The sequence below is a fragment of the Pteropus alecto genome, unplaced genomic scaffold, assembly GCF_000325575.1.
Source record: "Pteropus alecto unplaced genomic scaffold, ASM32557v1 scaffold40, whole genome shotgun sequence".
NCBI classification, from domain to species: Eukaryota; Metazoa; Chordata; class Mammalia; order Chiroptera; family Pteropodidae; genus Pteropus; species Pteropus alecto.
Window position 1 is genome coordinate 16705777 of NW_006431919.1, and position 20795 is coordinate 16726571.

At 39.8% G+C, this 20795-nt stretch overlaps 1 protein-coding gene across 5 annotated transcripts in view; it reads left to right on the forward strand.

The window, feature by feature from the left end:
• The window catches only part of RANBP17 (RAN binding protein 17), a 245233-nt gene that overhangs the window by 202757 nt on the left and 21681 nt on the right, over positions 1-20795 (forward strand). For all 5 annotated transcript variants that reach the window (XM_025043079.1, XM_006906589.3, XM_025043080.1 and 2 more), the window contains 3 exons: positions 958-1172; positions 3236-3374; positions 13636-13802. In XM_025043079.1, the coding sequence (XP_024898847.1) occupies positions 958-1172; positions 3236-3374; positions 13636-13802 (521 nt within the window). The remainder of the gene's footprint in view (positions 1-957; positions 1173-3235; positions 3375-13635; positions 13803-20795) is intronic.

Consider the following 20795-nt stretch of genomic DNA (forward strand, 5'->3'; position numbering starts at 1 on the left):
CTACTTCCACCTTCCGAATCCCACACAGATCTCTGTTTGGCCCACAACCGTACCAGCAAATGGGTTCTGGGAAACTTAACTCTTATTTAGGCAAGTCGGCGCAGTACAACACCACCACAATAGACCTCTAAATTTTGTAAATTGAGTTTAATTCCAATTTTAGAAGCAATACTCACTTGAACAGGAAAAAGCGGAGCTGAGAAACGTGTACAGCCTCATAATGTTTTATAAAGCGTTCTCAGGCGTTGCCTAGTAACACACCTTACCAGCACGCAGCTCAGAAACGGGAAGTGTTGGTTGTAGATGCTGACTACTGCAGAAAATTTTAAGATGACAATATAAACGTTCCTTTGTCTTTTGATGGTCAGCATCAAAAAGTCATCTCTCGGTCTTCTGAAAACAGATCTAAGGAGAAAAAGGGTTGTACTGTGCCGAGAACTTCTTACGTGTCTTACTTCGTTTAATTCTTATACCAAACCTGTGAGGCTCCCAAAAGTGAAGTAACTCAAGACCAAGTTTATATAAAAAGGTCGAAAATTCAGCCAAGAATTTACAGTAATTTATATCTCGGTATTTTTCTCTTGACTTAGTTGGTTATTTACTCCTTTTTTTAACTTCTTCTTGAAGAATGGATAACGTATATCAAAGTACATAAAGTGAACTAATCTTAATACACTCAGTGAACTTTTACGTATCTGGGTGTCTATGTATACATCCATATAAATTTATGAAATATTTTCTAATACCCTTGACTGAATTTCCTCAGGCCCTTTGTATTTCCTAGATAAACTGCGTTATATGTTTATATTTTCATTACATGGACGATGTAATTCTCAGAACAGTGATCGGGGGGAGCGAACCGAGCAGTAGAGTGAGCATGTTAAATAGCGTGCCTCATAATGCTTCACATCGTCGATACTTATCTCACTTTCTCTTTCTGCTTTTACCCTAAAACAGGTAATCAGATCCTGTCCCTGGGGACCCTCTCAAAAGATCAGATTTATCCAATGAAACTCAAGGGCATCTCCATCTGCTATTCAGCTCTCAAATCTGCCTTGTGTGGAAATTATGTCAGCTTTGGCGTCTTCAAGTTGTATGGGGACAACCATTTTGACAACGTACTCCAGGCCTTTGTCAAAATGCTGCTGTCGGTGTCCCACAGTGACTTGCTAGTAAGCATTCACGTACCATGGGAGTCTTTGTGTGAAATGTGACATCACCACCACAGGCTCAGAATTGTTAGAACGAAGCCCAGGGAGCGAGAATAGCATCAGAACATTCGATATTTTAGGACAGCATCTTGACTGAACTTACGGAATTTGAACTATGGTGGCTGTGTCTATGTAATTAAAGGTGCAGTTCTGAAAACTGAGCTACCACCTTCCAACTGGTCATCCACAGAGCTCCAGGTTCTGCATCTGGAGAAAATATAATTAGCAATTTCAACTAATTGCTTACACTTGTACTTAAAATTTTAAAAAGGTCTGCGTTTCCTGCAGCGGAGAATGCGGGGTTAGCTGCCTGGTCTTCTTTCTTCGATTCCTCTCTGTCTACTTCCCCCGCCGATGGGCCTTCATTTCTAATAAAATTCTGCTGCAGTGGACAGGGAGCTGAACTGGAGGTTGAGCGACCTAGTGTGTAGTCTCAACTATGCTACTCCCTCGTCATTTACCTCGAATAAATCACCTTCTCTTATGTCTCGAGGCTTTCATTTCCTCAACTTGAAAATGAGTAAATTAAACAAAGTGATCTCTAGGTCCCTTCTCTACTCTCCCAGCTAGTTTCTGTGATTTATGTCAGTGGTTTTCAAACTTTGAGGCCATCAGAATCACCTGGAGTGCTTGTTGGAAATTCAAATTTCCAGGCTCCTCCACTGAGCTGTGTCCTTATCGGGCATTCTTTTGAAACATCTGTGCCTGATTACCTGACCTCTAATCTGTGCCCAGAGTGGTTGTAGTAATTTCTTGGGTAACACAGCCAAATTCATGCTCAGGCTTTCCCACCTGCTCCCCACCTGAGGTTAAAGGTGTGAGCTGGGGGCCCTAGCCTGTGTGAGACATGCTGTGTGGCATTGTAAGGGACTCGTGGTACCCTCTTCCACCTTTCTGAATTGGTCTTAATAGAACCAGATCTCAAGCCAAAGTTCTTAAGCCTCTTTATAGTAGAATGGAATGCTCATTGAAGGCTGCCTGTGTGACAGAAAGTACAGAGTAGAAATTTGAGTCAGATCAGACATGCCAGTCTTACTACCCGCTCCTGGAATGCCTCACCCAGGACCACATGAGCTTCATCAACAGTATTCCAGTCAAGAAAAATTTGAGTCAGTTACAGCCACCTCATTGAGGGGAGTCTTCACTACAGTTGAGGTCCACCAAAAGAAAACTAGTATGGTTCTAGGAATTTCTCTAATCTTTTTTCTAAGAGAAATCTTTTTTTCAAGCTTCTAATTCATTAATTCTCAAACCTGAGGGTACAAAGGACTTCCCTTAGCATAGATGTTAAAAATGCCCATTTTTGGACCTCTTTCCAGAGCTTTTCATTTAGTGAGTCTGGAGTGGAGATCAGAGAACTGTATTTTTAACAAGCTCCCCATGTGATTCTTTTGGAAATGGTCTTAATCTCCCTTTCAGAAATACTGTTCTGGTTTATTTCTCTTAGGAGTGTGCTTTTTTTTTTTTGTTATTGGTTTGAGTCTCATTTGAGGTTTTCCAGGTATTTTTCTCATGCACTTACCTTTTGCCTGTAGTGTATGGTACATATTAAGCCATTTATCAAATTATGATTTAGGTAAATGGGTTGGCATCGTGTAAATACAGCAGACTATGATGCCAAATCCTGTTATAACAGCCAACTTTTTTGTATTAAAAAGAAAAAAATGTTGCCTAACCACCGTTAAACACTATTCAGCGTAACAGTATTCCAGTCAAGAAAAACAAGTCACAGTCTTCTAAATTGCATACTACAGAGATTTTACTGGCAAAGTGTTAGCCATATAAGGTAAAGTTGAAATTACGTACTATGCTATAGCTTCAAATTGGGATTTCTGGAGATCAAGAGGTTCCTATTAAACCCCTTTACATGCTGAATTGAAAATCATTACGTTTGTTTCATATATTTATTTTACATATATGTTAAGTAAGTTTACCATTGCCAACATCATAAATGACAGTTTCCACTGGATAGTAGCCCGGCTTTCACTCCCCGTGGCTTGACGGTTAGTATTTCTGTGTTGTAGCAATATCGGAAACTGAGCCAGTCTTACTACCCGCTCCTGGAATGCCTCACCCAGGACCACATGAGCTTCATCACCAACTTGGAGCCTCCTGTCCTCCTGTACGTCCTCACATCTATCTCAGAGGGCCTCACTACTCTTGGTAAGTGTCCTGGAGAACATCGTTTCCAGAGGAAAAACTTGACTGTGGTCTCTTAATGTATGTGCTTACCCAGATGACCATCCTACAAAGTGGGGAAAGGATCCTGTACCCAAATTGAAACATTATAACTATTACCTGCACGTGAGAAAATGCCTTTTTGTTTGTTTTGGTTGGTTTATTTTGAATCAACTTTATTAACATATAATTATATGCAGTAAAAATTGTTGATTTTAAGTGAACAGTTCAGTGAGCCCTGGCAGACGTATATACATAGCCACGAACCACCACAGCCAACAGCCAAGATGCAGAACATTTTCATCACCATCAAAAGCTCCCTCGTGCCCCTCTCTAATCAGTCCTTCCCCCAGCCCAGCCCCAAGGAACCGCTGATAACTTCCTCTCACTATGGATTGCCTTTTCCAGAATTTCATATAAGCGGAATCATGGGATATACAGTCCTTTGTGCCTGGCATCTTTCATTTAGCATAATGCCTTTGAGACTCATCCATGTTGTTTTGTGAATCAGTTAGTTCATTCCTTTCGCTTGCTGAGTATTATTTCATCATATGGATCGCCACAGTTCGCTTGTATATTCACCAGCTGTTGAGCATCTGGGTTGTCGCCATTATTCAGTTATTTTGAATAATGCTGCTATGAACATTGATGTGCAAGTCTTCCTGTGGACAAAATATTATTTCTCTGGGGTAAATACCTAGGAATAGGGTTTCTGGGTTATATGCTAAATATATTTTTAACATAAAAAACTGCCAGACTGTTTCCCAAAGTGAATGAACTGTTTTGCTCCCCCTGGCAATGGATAAGGGCTCCAGTTTCCCTATATCCTCCCTAACACGTGCTGTTATCAGTCCTTTTAATATTAACCATCCTGGTGGAAGGGAAATGGGATCTCATTGTGGTTTGAATTTGCATTTCACTAATGAATCATGATTTGAGCATGTTTTCATGCTTATTTGCCATTCATGTATCTTCTTGGTGAAGTGTTTGTTCAGATCCTTTACCCATTTTTTAACGGGGTTGTAGACCTTTTAAGAGTTTGTTATATATTCTGGGTACAAATCTTTTATCAGATATGTTTTGCAAATCTTTTTTTCAGCTTTGGCTTGTCTTTTTATTTTCTTAACAGTATCTTCTGAAGAGCAAAAGTTTTTCATTTTAAGGAAGTTCAATTTGTTATTTTTTTCTCTTACGGTTCATGTCTTTTGGGTCCTATCCTAAGAAATCTTTATGTAACCCAAGGCCATAAAGGTTTTCCCTGGGTTTATTTATTTATTTATTTATTTTTTCTCTAGAGGTTTTGTAGTTTTAGCTCTTATTTTTAGGTTTATAATCTATTTCAATGAAATTTTTCAATATAGTGTTACGAAATAAAAGCTGAGATTCTTTTTTCAACATATGGTGATTCGATCGTTCTAGCAACTTCTGTTGAAGAATGTCCTTTATCTATTGGATTACTTTGTGCCAATTCTCTGCAGTCTTAACTCTACAGAAAGTCTTAAAATCAGATAATATAGCCCCTCATTTTCTTTTCCTTTTTAAAAATTGTCTTGGCTCTTCTGGGTTCTTTGCCTTTTTATATAAACCAGAGGGTCAACTTACCAGTGTCTCCTTTTAGAAAAAAAGATGAGGAGGGGAATTTTGGTTGGGAGTTGCATTGAATCTCTAGCCCAATATGGAGAGAATTGATATATTAACAACATTGAGTGTTCGATTCCTGAAAAGGGCATATCTGTCCATTTATTTAGATCTTCCATAAATTTATCAATAGTATTTTTGTAGTTTTGAATGTATGGATCTTGTACATATTTTGTTATATTTATGACTAAGTATTTTGTTTTTTTATGCTCTTATAAATGGTATTGAATTTCAGTTTCCTCTTGTCCTTTGCTACAGTGTAGAATTGCAATTGTATGTTGACCTTGTATCTTGGAACGTTACTAAACTCATTAATTCTGGTAGCTTTTTGTAGATTTCTTAAGATTTTCTACATATCTATGTCTGCAAATAAAGATGGTTTTACCTCTTCCTTTCCAATCTGAATGGCTTTTTTTCTTGTCTTATCACTTTGGCTTGAATCTATAGTACAATGTTGAATAGAAGTGATAATAGCAAATATTCTTTTCTTGTCTCCAGTGTTATGGAGAAAACATTCATTCTTTCACCATTCAAGATAATGTTAGCTCTAGGTTTTTCACAGACACTCTCTATCTTGTGGAGGAAATCCTCTAATATTGTGTTTTTCTGAGAATGTTATCATGAATGGGTGTTGAATTTTATCAAATTCTTTTCTACATCTACTGAGATCATCATATGGTTTTTCTTTTTGGGTCTGTTAACACATTACATAATGTTAATGATCACACTGATGTATATTTGAATGTTAAACCAACCTTACATTCCACACTTGGTTATGATAGATTATCTTTCTTATATATAACTGGATTCAACTTTCTCAAATTTTGATATAGACTTTTTATATCTATATTCATTACAGATAGTGATATGTTCTTCTATAGTTCTTTTAAAGTTTTCTGTTCTCATATCTTTGCCTTGTTTTAGCATCAGTCTAGTGCCCCCTTAAAATGTGTTGGGAAATGTTCCCTCTTCTTCTATTGTCTTAAAAATTTTGTTTAGAATTGTTATTAGTTCTTCCTTAAATGTTTTGTAGAATTCTCTAATGAAATTATTAGGCCTAGACTTTTTTGTTAGAGAGCCTTTAACTAAAGATTAAATTTCTTTAATGGATATAGGACTATTCAAGTTATCTATTACACCTTGAGTAGTATTTGGTAGTTTATATCTTTAAAAGAATTTGTCCATTTTCATCTAAAGTTCATCTGACATTATTGACATAAAATTGTTCATAATATCCCCTTGTTATACAGTTTGATTTCTGTAGGATCTGTAGTGATGTCTCCTCTTCATCCTAGATGTTGGCAATTTGTATATGCTCTCTCTTTTACTTTTGTTGATCATTCTGGCTCTAGGTTTATCGATTTTATTGCAAAGAACCAGCTTTTGGTTTCACTGATTTCTCTCTATTATTTTCTCATTTTTTATTTCATTGAGTTGATTCATGATATTATTTCCTTCTTTTAGTTTACTTTGCTTTTCCTTTTCTAGTTGTTTCAGGTAAAAGCTTGGATCACTGATATTTGACCTTTCTTCTTTTCTAATATACATATTTAATACTTTAAACTAAGCATATGCTTTAGCTTTACCTCACAAGTTTTTTATATTTATATTTTTTATATTCAGTTAAAAAATATTTTCTGATTGCCCTGCTGATTTCTTCTTTTACCAGTGGATTGTTACTGAGAAGCACATTGTTTAATTTCCAAGTATTCAGAGGTGTTCCCGATATCTTTCTGTTATTGATTCTAGTTTAGTTCTATTGTAGTCATAGAATATGCTCAACGATAGTTATAACTTTTATATTTATTGAGTCTTTTTTGTGCTCCGAAATACAGTGAGTGTCCTCTGGGCAATTGAAGTGAATGTGTGCTCCATCGTTGTTGGAAACAGCATTCTATTTAAGTGTCAGTTCTAATTGATAAAGTTCAGATTTTCTATATTCTCACTAGTTTCTTATTTGCTAGTCTTCCGCTTGTTCTAATAATTACCAAGAAGGAAATGCTAAAGTCTCTAACTATAATTATGAATTTGTCCATTTTTCCTTTCGGTTCTATCAGTCTTTATTTAAAGTATTTTGAAGCTCCATTATTAGGCGTATAAATATTTTGGATTGTTGTGTCCCCTTGATTAATTTACCTCTTTATCATTATGACGTGACCTTCTTTATCTCTGGGACATTCTTTCCTCTGAAATCTACTTTGTCCGATATTCCTAGCTTCTTCAGCTTTTTTAAAATTACTGTTAGCCTCTTTTTTTATCATTTCACTTTTAATCTTTCTGTGTCTTTATATTTAAAGTTGGTTTCTTGTAGCCAGCAGGTATTTTCTATTGCTGTTGTAACAAATTTTTACAAACTTGGTGGCTTAAAACAACATAAATTTATGTTATAGTTCTTTAGGCCATAAATCTGACATGGGTCTCACTGGACTAAAATCAAGGTGTCAGCCGAACTGTGTTTCTTTCTAGAGGTGAATTTATTTTCCTGCCCTTGCCAGCTTCTAGAGACCAGCTACGTTCCTTAGCTCATGGCTCCTCTCCTCCATCTTCAAAGCCAGCAACAATTTACCTCTCTGACCATTATTCCATAAGTACACCTCCCTCTGATTCCGACCCCTTCCACCTCTCTCTTTCACTTTTAAGGATTTGGGATTACACTGAGCCCACCCAGATAACCCTGGACAGTCTCATCTGCAACCTTAATTCGTCCTTGTCATGTAACCCCGCACATTCACAGGTTCGGAGGAATGGGACATGGACATAATTGCCTATCACATAACATATAGTTGGGTCACGTTTTTATATCAAATCTGACTGTGCCTTCTAATTAGTGTTTCGACCATTTACATTTAATGTAACTACCAGTATATTTGAGTTTAAACTTCAATATCGCTAATTGTTTTTCCTTTATCCTATCTGGGCTGTGTTCCTTTTTTCCATTTTCCTGCCTTCTTTTGGTTTAGATTAATTGAATGTTTATGAGTACATCTTACATCCCCTTGGAATTTATCGGCAATAGTTCTTAATTTTAGTCAGACTCTAGGGTTTACAATCTATACCTTCAAATAATAACATCACAGTTTGCCTCCAGATAATTACAGTCTGCCTCTCTTCCTCTGTCTCCATTCCTCCTGGCACTCCAGTTAACATGTGTGTTACATATCTCTGTTACATTGTTCAAAGCCTACAGAAGACTCCTTTGCAGATCTCCAGAATTCTCTCCTCGCATAGCTCCCACTCTCCAATACTCTGTCCCACAAGTTCTAGCTGCCTCCCCAAATTCCAGCTGTTTCTCTTCAAGTCGGTGAGACCACTGGCTTTGTTTGGGTTCCCACTCCCTGGCCTGTAGGCTGGAAGCTGCTTTGGGCAGCCAGCTTGAGCGGTTGTGTAGGTATTAACCTCATTCGTTTCCCTCCTCTGTGGTTTAACAGCCCTGTACTGCTGCTTGTGCAATAATCGAAGAACATCGTTTCATATATTTTTTCCTGTTTTCTAGTTGTTTTATGGCAGAAGGGAAAATTCTCATAGCAGTTAATCCTTCATGGACAGAAACTGATGTCTTTTATTATTACGATTTGGCTTGACATTCTTTTATTTCAAATCATAGTAATACTTGAAGATTTTGAATCAGTCGCAGGCGACTATGTTGTTCTCAAAGCGAGGTCTTCGGCCTGGAATCTGCATTTTAACAAGGTTCTCTAGGGAGTCTTGACAAATTGACATTATGGAAGGAAAACTGAACTTGGACTTAAGTCCCAGTGCTGCCACTTATTAAATGTATGACTGTGGACACGTACTCTGTGCCCGATGCTGTCACAGGTGTTTCCATGCGTGTACTTCACTCATACCAAAACTGGGTTAGATATTCTGATAGCACTGTTTATCCTTATTTGCTACTCGATTGTAAGCTTCTGAAAGACAGAAACAGTCTTAAACACCACTTTATTCCCAGTACCTGTCATGTAATGAATGCTCAATAAATATTTCTTTAATTTTTATTTAATTTATTTTTTAAATTAAATTTATTGGAGTAACTTTGATTAATAACATCATATAAGTTTCGGGTGTACAATTTTATACTACACCATCTGTATCTAAATATTTGAGTGAATTAATTAGGTAATATTACTTTCCTTATACGGATGGTAAGTTGTGGCTCAGAGAGGTGAAACAGCTTGCCTAAGATCATACAACTAATAACTGCCTGATCTGGGAGTCTTTCTAAATCTAAAACTCATTGTTCTTCACCTCTCCATCCTGCTAGATCTACCTGATACAGGTCACAGTTTTGATAGCTAGATACCTGGTAGAGATGGTTTTCCTTGTGTTCTTGATTTTATCTTCAGTCTCTCACATTGTTGCAAGTCGACGTTGTAACCATTGCATAAGGTTGGCAGGTGAATTGTATCCCGTGTTTTCAAGAAAGAGGACTACTTAGAGGTTGAAAGTAACCACTTGGGTTTCTCCTTTTCCAACAATGATAAATTTGCAAAGATGCATTTCTAGGTATTGGTTGGGTTACAAGTAGGTTTCAGTTCTACTGTGACTTCAGCGGAAAGCGTGAGAGGGAATTATAAAAAAGCCAAATCAGTGTTAGAGTAGCGACTTGCCTAATATGCTTAACATGCTGTTAACAATTTTTTAGTCAATCATCATTCATCAGCATTTTTAGTTTTGGGCCAGCAATAATGGGAGGAAATGAGAAAAGTGAATGTATTTTCTATCTTTTTGACTCACCCACCTACCATCACCATACATACAGAGTCCAAGCACAAGGCTTACAAAAAGCAACTCTCAACTCATTCATTCGGTAAGTAATAACTGCACATATTATATACCAAGTATCATTCTAGACCTTGGCAAGGTTGATAAGGTCCCTGCTATCCTAGTGGGAAGAGATAAACAATAAACACAACACATGTGCACACACACCACACAAGAAAATGTCAAGTCATGATACATTCTATTCTGTGAAAAATGGGATAATGAATAAAGAATGATTAATTGTGGCTTTTCTGGAAGAAGTGATCAGGGAAGGTCCCGGAAGGCCAGCCCTGGCAGGGACAGAGGTATTCCAGGAAGTAAAGGATGGCACGAGAGGTGAAGCAAGGTGGGGTGAGGGCAGGCAAAAAGTTCAACCAACTGGAAACCACCGATCAAGTTCATTATAAAGATGATGGTCAATATTAATAAAGAGAACATGTTGTCATTTTGACCACGTTCTCGAATTGGATGGAGACAATTGTATGAATGTAATATGGGAGTAAAACATTCAAGAAATTTTTAGAAACTTAGAGATCTTGCATGTTAGTTTCTCCAACCAAAAACATCCTAAAAAGAGAAGAAAACTATGGATTAGCTAACTAGAATGACAGGCTTGGTGTCTAAGGGATTGAAGTATCCAGGAAAACCAATGAGAAGTAAAAAAGGGAAAATCCGCTGCATCAAAGCACTTTATCGCATTAATTTTTCACAGTGCCTTGCAAAGTAGGCGGTATGAGCACACTACAGAATCGCAGATTGAAGCTCCATGAAGTCAAACACCTAGAAAATATAGATTCAAACCTAGGCCCACTTATTTCCAAAATCACTGCACCACCCAAATAGGCCTTTTATTTCCGAAATTGCCTTTCACGTCCTATTTTTCCAAGACCTTCCTACTCCCCTCTGCTATGGTGAGAAAATTGATTCGGCCACATTTCCGCTCAGCCGCCTTATCTTTCTTCTGACTCTCAGTTAAGCAACTCTCTCCAGCAGGTAACTTTTCAGAGCATAGCGAACAGGAGGGCCGTTCTTGGTGCGTGTGCTTCCTGTGGAGACCAATTATGGGAGGAAGGGAGAAAATGGTTTTTTTCAACCCAGATGACAAGTTGCTAGAGAGGAGGACAAAGTGCCTAATAAACTTAAGAATTCTATCCAGATTTGTCTCAATTATTGATAAATCCTTCTTAAAAGATTCTAAACACCAAAAACTAGGACTAAATATGGAAATTCATGACTTCTGCTCGTCCCTTAATGTCAGAAGTATTTCATTATTTGAATCTCACAGTAGATTGAGCTGCAAATAAAGAAACCCAATAATAAACCATCATCTTCAGCACCGTTTATTCTGTTTTTGATCAAACGCCCCTTGATCCTTATGAATCCACACTTTTCAATCTACCCTGAAATAACATTTATCCTTTTCAAAGCCCCCAACCATAAATCAGCCATAATGGAAGCTCTCACTTTTATTGCAAGGATGTATGCGCCAACCTTTGTGTCTAAAGTGTTTACCTGGCTTTTTCATAGCTGACTCAGTAGATTGGGACCTTTTAATGCAACCTGCATGACATGTGGTCACCAAATCTATGTGAAGTCCTTCTAATTTTTGTATGATTGATAGCCTATTGCTCTTCACTGGTGAGGGGAACCATATCTATTTCCTGCTTGCTTCCTTTTGTAGATGTTAAGTTACTTAATCCATTTACTTTCATGATTGGGACGTCCAAGGTAGAAACGTGAAGGAAAAGAGAAAAGCAGCCAGGCTCGACAAGTCCGTGCCTGACTCGGGTCTATGCTCAGGGCTATAAAACCAGTGCTCGCTCTTCTGCAAAGTATCCCAGTTAGTCAGGAGAGAGAAACAATTAACTAATCAATCAATCAGTCAAATGTCATCGCTTTCCAAAACTTGTCTATGCCCATCTTTTAGACTTTCATCCAACCCCTTATGATCCTGCATCAGCCACCGTTACCCTCTATTTCAAATGCATACGTCTGTCTGTATTTCAAACTTGCCTCCAAACCCATCTCTTTCTGTTTACTGTGTTGTTTCTCTCTAAAACAATGTATGTGAAAGAGTTTTTAAACCGCAGTGTTACATCACTAAACACAACTCAAGACCTTTAAAAACCTTTCTCAGATTAGCTTTGCCTACCCATTCTTTAATCAGTCCAGCTAATATTTCACCTCCAATCTATGACAGGCGCACAGGTGTCTCAGAGCCTCAGAGATGAATAAAATGAATAAGAAACTAACTAACCGCCTTAGGAGTTTGCAGTCTGCTGCTTCCCAGCCTGCTTCTCCTCTTCCGAGTCTACATATTTGCCGTTTTTTGTTGCCCATAGATTTTAATTGTTTCTTTTGCTGTTTCCGTTACTAATCATAAACTCCCCGGGATCGTGTCCATACGTCACCATTAGCCAAAAAATCCAGACAGCGTCATGCTGGGAATCAAAACCGTGAACTTCGGACAAGCTACTTATCTCTGAGCTTTGGTTTTCTCATTTGAAAAATGCAAATAACACCTGTTTATACCACGTGGTTTCTAGAAGTATATGACATGATCATTTTCGTGTATAAAGGAGATAGTCAATAAATGCTTTTTCTGTCATGTCGCTTAGAAAAAAAAATCTTGCTTAAAAAAAAAAAATCTTCGACAGCACCTCTGTTGCCTTTCAGATTAAATGTAAACGTCTCAACCTGCCGCCGGATGCTCTCCAGAAGGACCCCAACCTACTGTGTCCGCTTTCGCTCTCGTGACTCCCCTACTCATTCTTTCACTCAGACCAAAAAGTCCTACTCCCTGAACACAGGGAGTGACCCTTTTGAGTGACCGTTTTGTTTTAAGGACGTGCTTGACGCTTACACATATTTTTCCTTAATTCCTAATTCTGCTTAATATCTACTTAATTTTAGTGGTTACGAGGAGAGAGCTAGAGCCAACTCCTTGTCTACTTTCAATCATGGCTCCACAGTCATCTAGCTGTGTGGCACTGGACAAGTCACTTAATCTCTCAGCGTCCTCGCCTGTAAACAGAGATATAATAGTAACTATTATCATGTTGCTGAGAGGATTAAAAATGTTAATCCATGTAACTAACAGTAAATTCTCAATAAATGTCAGCTGTTTTTATTATGAGAATTTCTAATTATTTTCTTCTGATTCAACTCCGCAAGATATTTTTCAAATGATGAAAAAGGTTAAGTGCCTCTTTCAAAGTAACAACGCAAGTAATTGGAAAAGATGGGGTTTGAAACTGAAGTTGTCTGGCTCCAGAATCTATGCCTTTCCATCACGTTAGGTACAGGGCGTTAATCTCTCTACCTGAAAAAGGCCCTTTCTGTGTCTAGCTGGAACTTTTCCAAACCCATCTCAGGTGCTCCCTCCTCCGCCAGCTCTCCCGGACCCCCATCCGGATGTGCCCTCTCCCTCAAAATCCTCACAGCCGCGTGTCGCTCATCTTTACCCAGCAGTATGTTACAGTGACTTAGTACTAGCGCGTGAGCTCCTTGACACCTGGGTGGGAGTTTCTCTGAAGCAGATCCCTTTACCTGAGGAGATGCTTAATAAAGTCACTTGAATTGAACAGAGGGTCTCTAAGGTCACCAATGGAAAATTCTGTCCAATCCTATCCAGGAATCATATACCTCCTAACACGCCTCTCTGCCGGGTCCTGTAGTAAACACTGAGTTTAAAGAGATAAACGAGGCAAAATCCCTGCCCTCAAGGAATTTATAGTTTGAAACCAGAAAGTGATTTTGTTTTTAATGGCGACGAAGACGCAGTAATCGATCAGGTGAAACAAACACTTTAGTGATGCAAATGAATTCTCATTTGTCATTCGTGCAGATACGGTTGTCTCCTCCAGCTGCTGTACCAGCTTAGACTACATCGTCACCTACCTCTTCAAGCACATAGCAAAAGAGGGCAAGAAGCCACTTCGGACCCGGGAGGCTACCCAGGCCGGTCAGAGACTGTTACATTTTATGCAGCAAAATCCAGATGTCCTGCAGCAGGTAACTAGTGCTCGGTCACCTGGCTTAAGAAACAGCATTTCCCAAAAGCCAGCCCGGGCCCCGAACATCTCTTAGAGCAACTAGCATTGCCAAGATTCTTTACCAGTTATGCCCTTGGAGCATGTTCCTGAAGGCAGCAGAGTAGCCGGCCTTAGATCACCCTGGGAAATCTCTCGGGTCTTCCATCTCTCCTCGGGGAGACTAGAATTCAAGAAGAAGACGGCTCTTGCAGAGGCCTGGGAGACCTGAAAGGTGATTTTTTTTCCCCCGGAGCCTCTAGTGATGTCATCTTGAGTTTGCCTTGTGACTAGTCTAGGAGGTCAGGAAACTGCCATTTCCTGGGGTCCTCGTCCCTGCCTGGCACCTGGCTAGGGCTTCCCGTTCATCACGTCACGGTTGGTATTTTTGCCATTTTAAGATGAGAAATCAAGGTTCAGACAGGTCATATTCCCAAGAGCATTTAATAATAAGTCATAAAGCCATGATTTCTTTGTCAGATGGGGTTTCTGGCTAGCTAATATGAGTTAGGTCCAAGTTTAATATTGTTTTAAAAAACTCATTTCTGCGAATCACGGTAACATAACAGCACGCATAAAAATAAACATATGTGCCACAAGTATTTCACAGAGTAATACCATTTTTCTATGGAAATACCATTACTATGATATTTTCCAGTTCCACTAAATTTGGAAAATGATATCTTTATACTGCTTCCATTTGTTTTATTTTGCCAAATTATCTCCCTAATAGTCTGTGGTTTGCTAATGTAAAACTTTAACATGGTCATTAACCAGCATATAAGTCGCCTGCAATCAACAGAAAATGTCACTCTGGATAAAGAAACGCTGAAATAGAATGAGACAGCCGTGGAAGCGGTTTTCTTCCTGGCTGCCTTTTTTGCTAATATTTAAATGGAGTTAGGTAAACTTTACTTGTGGTGATGTTCCGGTCGACTAGTTATTTTCCTGGCGGGGAGGGGTGTGTCGTTAAGATTTTGTATAACCAGGCAAAGGGCCGCAGGCTTCTAACTATTGGGAATTATTCCGACGTAGTGGTGATGTAGGAAAGAGAGGAGGAAGGTGACTCGCATTTATTGAGGACTTTTACGTACAAGGTGCAAGAGCGATTTAGACCCAGAAGACACAATGTCTCTCCTTAAGAAGTTTCATCGGCTGGGACAGAGAGACAAGTAACTAACCGATTATGTGATAATTAGGTCAATATAGGGATGACAGAGAGTGACACAGGCGAAGAGGACTTTCAGAGACGTCTTCTCATCCTGACCCCCACAACAGCCCCAAAAGGTGGATGTCATCATCCCCATTTTACAGATGCATAACTTGAGGTGCAGAGAGATCAGGTGGAAAGTGGAATGGGAACCAAGGTCTGTGGCTCAAAAGCCCAAGTGCTCCCCACTTACAGCACTGATTCTCAGGGAGCTGTGTGGCGGGGCTGAGGTCTCAGATTCACCTGGAATGCCTTTTCAGAATACACGTTCTATCAGGATCTGGCTGTGCCTCTCCCCTTCCCTACCCCACCCACCCAACTGCGGGAGCCACTAGACCTGCCAGGAGCCTCTAGTGATGTCATCTTGAGATACGTCATAGCCCTCAGGAGTTCTGCAGGAGAAGGTTGAGAATCACAGACTTAGAGCGCGTAGCCAATGGAGACAGTAAATACCCACGGACTGGCCAGAGATCAGACTCACCCTCGCACCGCACCACGGCAGGCGACAAGTTCACCACCAGATCGCTCCTGCCAGCACTCTGCCCTGATCACAATATTGTCCTGTAAACTTTGGCAGAAACTTTTAAGTGGGTAGAAAATTTACCGAAAATCATTAGGCTGTGTGTGGTCTTAGACAAGTACTGTCAGACTATGCAGAGCAAGTAATACGGCTGTGCAAGAGACGGTCACGTTTGTCTTTCCTGGGAATTACCATGGGTTCATTGGTTTAAGTAACTTCTGTGTGTTAATAATACTTAGTAACCCTTTACTGTACAGCGTATGACTCAGTAGTGATATATCTTTATTAACAGTGGAATACATTCTATTTATTTGGAATGTAGGCTTTCAGATAGCATTTTAAATATTAATGACTGGTATCTGGTAGTCAGCATAAATATGATTTGCATTAGCACTAGGTCATATCATCTTGAGTGCCTCTGATGTCAACTGTTGGGCATAGTAATATCTGACATCATCTCCTCAGGTCGCCGACAACTTTGACCTCTATTCTTATGCACAGTTTCTGTCGTCTCAAAAGCTCTTTTGAATTGATTTGAAATTTTGACTCTTCCCTTTATGAGGCAGTAAAATTGATAATTATTCAGATGGGAACTGAGCGCTGAGTGAAAAATCAATTCCACCCGCTCTCTGCTGCGTATAAAATTACTTCTGAGTCGGCTGGACTGAACGGATGGCCGGAGTAAAAGCAGCAGGCAGGAGCGCTGGGAAGAATTAGCTGGACAGAGCTAATAGCCTGAAGGGATGGACTTGGAAAAGAGGGAGTGGGCCAGTTGGGGGTTATTATGAGCAAGGATGAGTCCCATTGATCATCTGTTTACATCGGCTTTCCAAGACCCTATAAATCAGCCCTGAAGAGCAACAGAACCCAAGATTGGGCCTCTTTCCAGGGGGACTTTGTATTAGATTATTCTCATTTTCACACTCAGATGAAAAGTGAGCCATTGATTATTCATTGGTTGCCCATTAAATGCTGTTTTTATAGATGATTTGCCTATCACAGGAGGTAATGAACAAGGTTGCTGCTTCATAACTGAGGTTTCAGTTTTCAAGGCATCTGTGTGGGTTTAAGTAATGCCTAACCCTATTAAAAGGAATGGGTTACAAATTGCTTAACAGCGCTGAAAAACTAGACCCTAATGACTAATTGTGCTTGGAGTTTAGAGAGGGTTGTCAGCTCTTTAAACTAAACTGATGCAGTGATACTGCAATTATTTACTAGTTTGAATTGTTTTTCCCCCCAACCTGGATCTATATTGCCGGAAGCATAATTGCATGAGGAGTGTCAATTCCAAAATGCAGAAGTTACCTCCAGAAGCTTCCCTAGCAAACGAGGAGGAACCCAATAAAGGGTTTTCTAGTATCTTAATAGGCCTTTCCATTTGTATGCAGCCGCCTGAAAAGACATTTTAAGTGCCTCTCACCTGGCAATGTGTTTGCTTTTACTTGCCACGTGGCTTTAGATCTTCAAGGTCTTTAAAAACATCCTCTAAATAAGCCATCTATCTTGTTTTGCAAGCGAATCTAACTTTGCAAGCACTAAATTTAGTCCATTTGAAGATGCATTCTAATTAAGTGGATCTATTTCGCATAAGAAGTATTGTCTAACCAGCATTGTTTTGGCTTAACAAAATTGAGGAAAACCTGGTTTTACATATATTAAGAAAAAAAATTCCCCGTGTGTTTTTATGTCATTAGAAAGACACACTAAAATTGTAAGAACAGGCCAGTAGTAAGTGATTAGGCGCCGATCTGCGACAGAAATTGGAAAACTGGAACTCCTAGGTGAAAGTTTTCAGTTTTACCACTGGTCATGCTAAGAAAGTATTTGCATCTACAACCCATAGAAAGGCATTCATTGAGTTATATCGCAGGGCGAAAGATTTGCCCAAATCAGGTACGTGAAGGAGTGAGTTTTATAGAATTGTGGGGCATTTCAGAGATGCGACTGATTCTTTTTCAGTTTCTGAGAACAGGACACTGATGCCAAATGCGTCTCTAAGTCAGAATTTCAAGTAAAAGTAATTGCTCTAGGAAGAACAGCACACCCCACAGCAGTAGAACAAGAACTACGTGATTGTCCGTATTACGGATTAGATTCTGCACTCAACCTATCAGCAGGGTATTTTCAGCAATCACGGTCTGTAAAATCTAAATAACAAGGAATGGAAGAATTAGAACATTAGGTTCTAATTCCAAAAACCCAAAAACGTTTTAATTATGATCTTCCTCCCTTCTCCCCCTCCCTTTTTGCGCTAACCTGGCATTTAACTACAAATTGTGAAGAGCTGTCAGGAGCTATAAGAATCATACTTCAGGAGGGACATAAGCTGAAAGAACATTCACCCTTTTCCTCAATCAGTCAGTCAATCAATGAAAATTGCTTTTGTATAGTGCTCTTCGTGACATACATCCCAAAGTGAATTACAGCAAAAAGGAAATCATCTGCTCTTTTTTCATTTCTGTGTTTAGATTGAAACGATATTGCTCAACATTTTGACATACTGCACAAGACATCTTTCATACTTAAGATTCCATTCCGTAATACTAAGCAGGAGAAAATGCAGCCGCCTATTTAACCGACGTTGAGATCTTGGCCTCTAGAACCTTAGCAAGACTCTCACAGTGGGAAACATTAAGCAGATGAAATATATTCATGGCTCTTATCCTCTTAAAAAATAATTAGCCAGGTTTTCTAATGTTATTAAAGACATTTCTAGTGAACCTCAAATAGCAAGTGTGCCCTCCACATGACCCATTAGCTCAGTCTGGATGATTTGCAACTTTATCATCAAAAATACAGCAGTAGATTAATATCAGAAACACACACCGAAAGAGCATTCGCAACTGGATGAGAAGACAGCGTCGATTCAGAGGGTTTAAAAGAGCCGGGGACAGGTCATTAGGCAGCCAGAGTGGGAAATAAGAAGTCACATTTCGCGACAGCTGTTTTCGCACGCGCCGCTGTGATCTTGTTCTTCACAGCGACCTACGCACGTGCTATGGGTATGTTTCTAGGATAAAAATAATAATAAAACGTAAGTGCTTACTATGTGCAGGCAACTAGCTTGAGCTCTTTACATATGCATTTAATCTAATTTAGTCACCACAGTATCTGTGAAGCTATAGTGTTATGATCTCCACTTTACAGGTGTAGAAACTGAGGCACACAATGATTAAGTAACTTTCCCAAGGTCATACAGTCAGTAAGTGGAAAAACTAAAATTCGAGCCTGTCTGTCTAACGCCAGAGTTCACAGGCTTAGCCACAAAGCACGAGGAGTTGGTCGGTGGCTGGTCCAAAGGAGCATGTTTGTTTTAAGCACTTAGAACGAGGCAAGTGAGCCTCTAGGCAGTCCCACCGGGGCCGCCCCCAAGGTAGAATGATTTAGAGCAGTCATCCTATACCCCAACTTCGTGCTGCAGCCGGGACGAAACAGATGGGCGGTGACCCAAGGAGGCAGCGGGCAAGGCGGAGGAAGGTCGCTTTGCCAGCTGGTACGGAAAAGCCCCGTGGCTCCCACCATCACTGAGGCAGAGCCGACCAAGCTTCCTCTCCCTTATTCTGCACCAAACCCAGTCATTCATTCTATAGCCAGACACGGAGGGTGTAAAATTTAGCAGGACACGTATCCTTGAGAAGGTGAGCGTCTAGTAGCGTAACTGCCTCGTGATGTCCCTCTGTGACTTTCCTTTAAAGCCATTGGGGTAGCTCCTGGGGTTTATTCTAACCTGATGTTTCTAGGATAGAATCGATATGGCAGCTGTGAAATGAAGTTGGGGAAGCAACAAGTGCTTTGCTTCCATCCCCCACACCCAGCAAATCCCTAGGCTTCGTCCTGATTTTCACCACCGATTCATCAGTATCGAATGCCATTTTTCCCCTCTTTCTGGTTGTAAACAGCTCCTCTTTTCTAAAGGAAGCTTCTAGTACTGTGTACCGTTAGCTCTATCGAAGGTCACTCTCGAGGTCCTCTCACATTGGCCAGTCTGAAACCGACACCTTCGAGTGTCCCTCTTTCTCTCCTTTCCGTCCTGCGAGGTGTTACAAGCCGAGATGCCTCTGGAGCCAAGCACAAAACGTGAATGAGGTAGCCTGGAAAGAAAGCTAAACTAGACACATCCCTGACTAAAGGGGGCGGCATCTAATCGTTGCCCTATAAGAGAGGTAAGACCCCGTGTAGCCAGAGATACTGCGATTTCCCGCCCCCTCAAAAAAGAAGGCAGAAATCCAAAGTTTAAAATGTTGGCCACTTGTCGAAAATTAAAAACAAAAAAATGAAAAACACTCTGCAGACCAGAACCGTATGTCTGCTCACCAGTTTTCCACCTCTATATTATGTAAACTTAGAGGATTTCAGAACGGTAAGGTCTCCCAGTATGTGCGTGGTCCCTTACATTTCTTCCTCACAGCCATCCCATGTGACCCTGCTACAGTGCTATCTTTGTTTCTCTCCGATGTTTTGATAATTTTTGAAGCTCACTTTTTTGCTAAGTTGTTTAAAAAGGATGCCATCATTTTGCATACAGACGGGATGCGATAAACAGGCAACGAGACAGTTAACAACTCCCAGACATGCTTCTTATTTTCGAAATAACCAGATTTGTTTGAGGCAAAGATAAAGTTCAGTTTGGTCAAGTGCGTACGTGTGTGCGCGCTTGTGCGTGCGCTTGTTTGTGTGTGTGTGTGTGTGTGTGTGTGTGTGTGCGCGCTCAGTCTAATTACTAAGAGTGAAATGAGAATATCTAAATGGACCAGGGCTGGACAAAAGCATCAAGGTTAGGTAAGAGCCAGGTCATAAAAGTCCAAAAGGGAGTAAAACACTTAAGAATGACGAATTCGTGACCACTATCCCTAAAGATCAGTTTGGAAAGTTAAAGTTTATAATTTTAAAAATGGAAAAATACTTTTCTATTCAAATGGCATCTTATCTGTGATATTATAAAATTGTTTGTCTATTCATCTTTAGAAGGAGGATTTGAGTTCACATCTTTTATTATATACCATATCTTTACCACCGTGATTTTATTTTTGCTATAGTTATTTGTCGAATGACTCTTTTAACTGTAACCAAAAGTGGTATTTTAAAACAGAAAAACCAGTTAAAATAGAAACCTATTCTTGACTCATAAATCATCAAATGAGTGGTATAACCATAACACCGATCTTTACAGTGAACCTTTTGTTCCCCAAAGATCGTCACCATCTTGTCCCAGCACCAAGTAGAGTCTGGCACCGCCCGGCCCC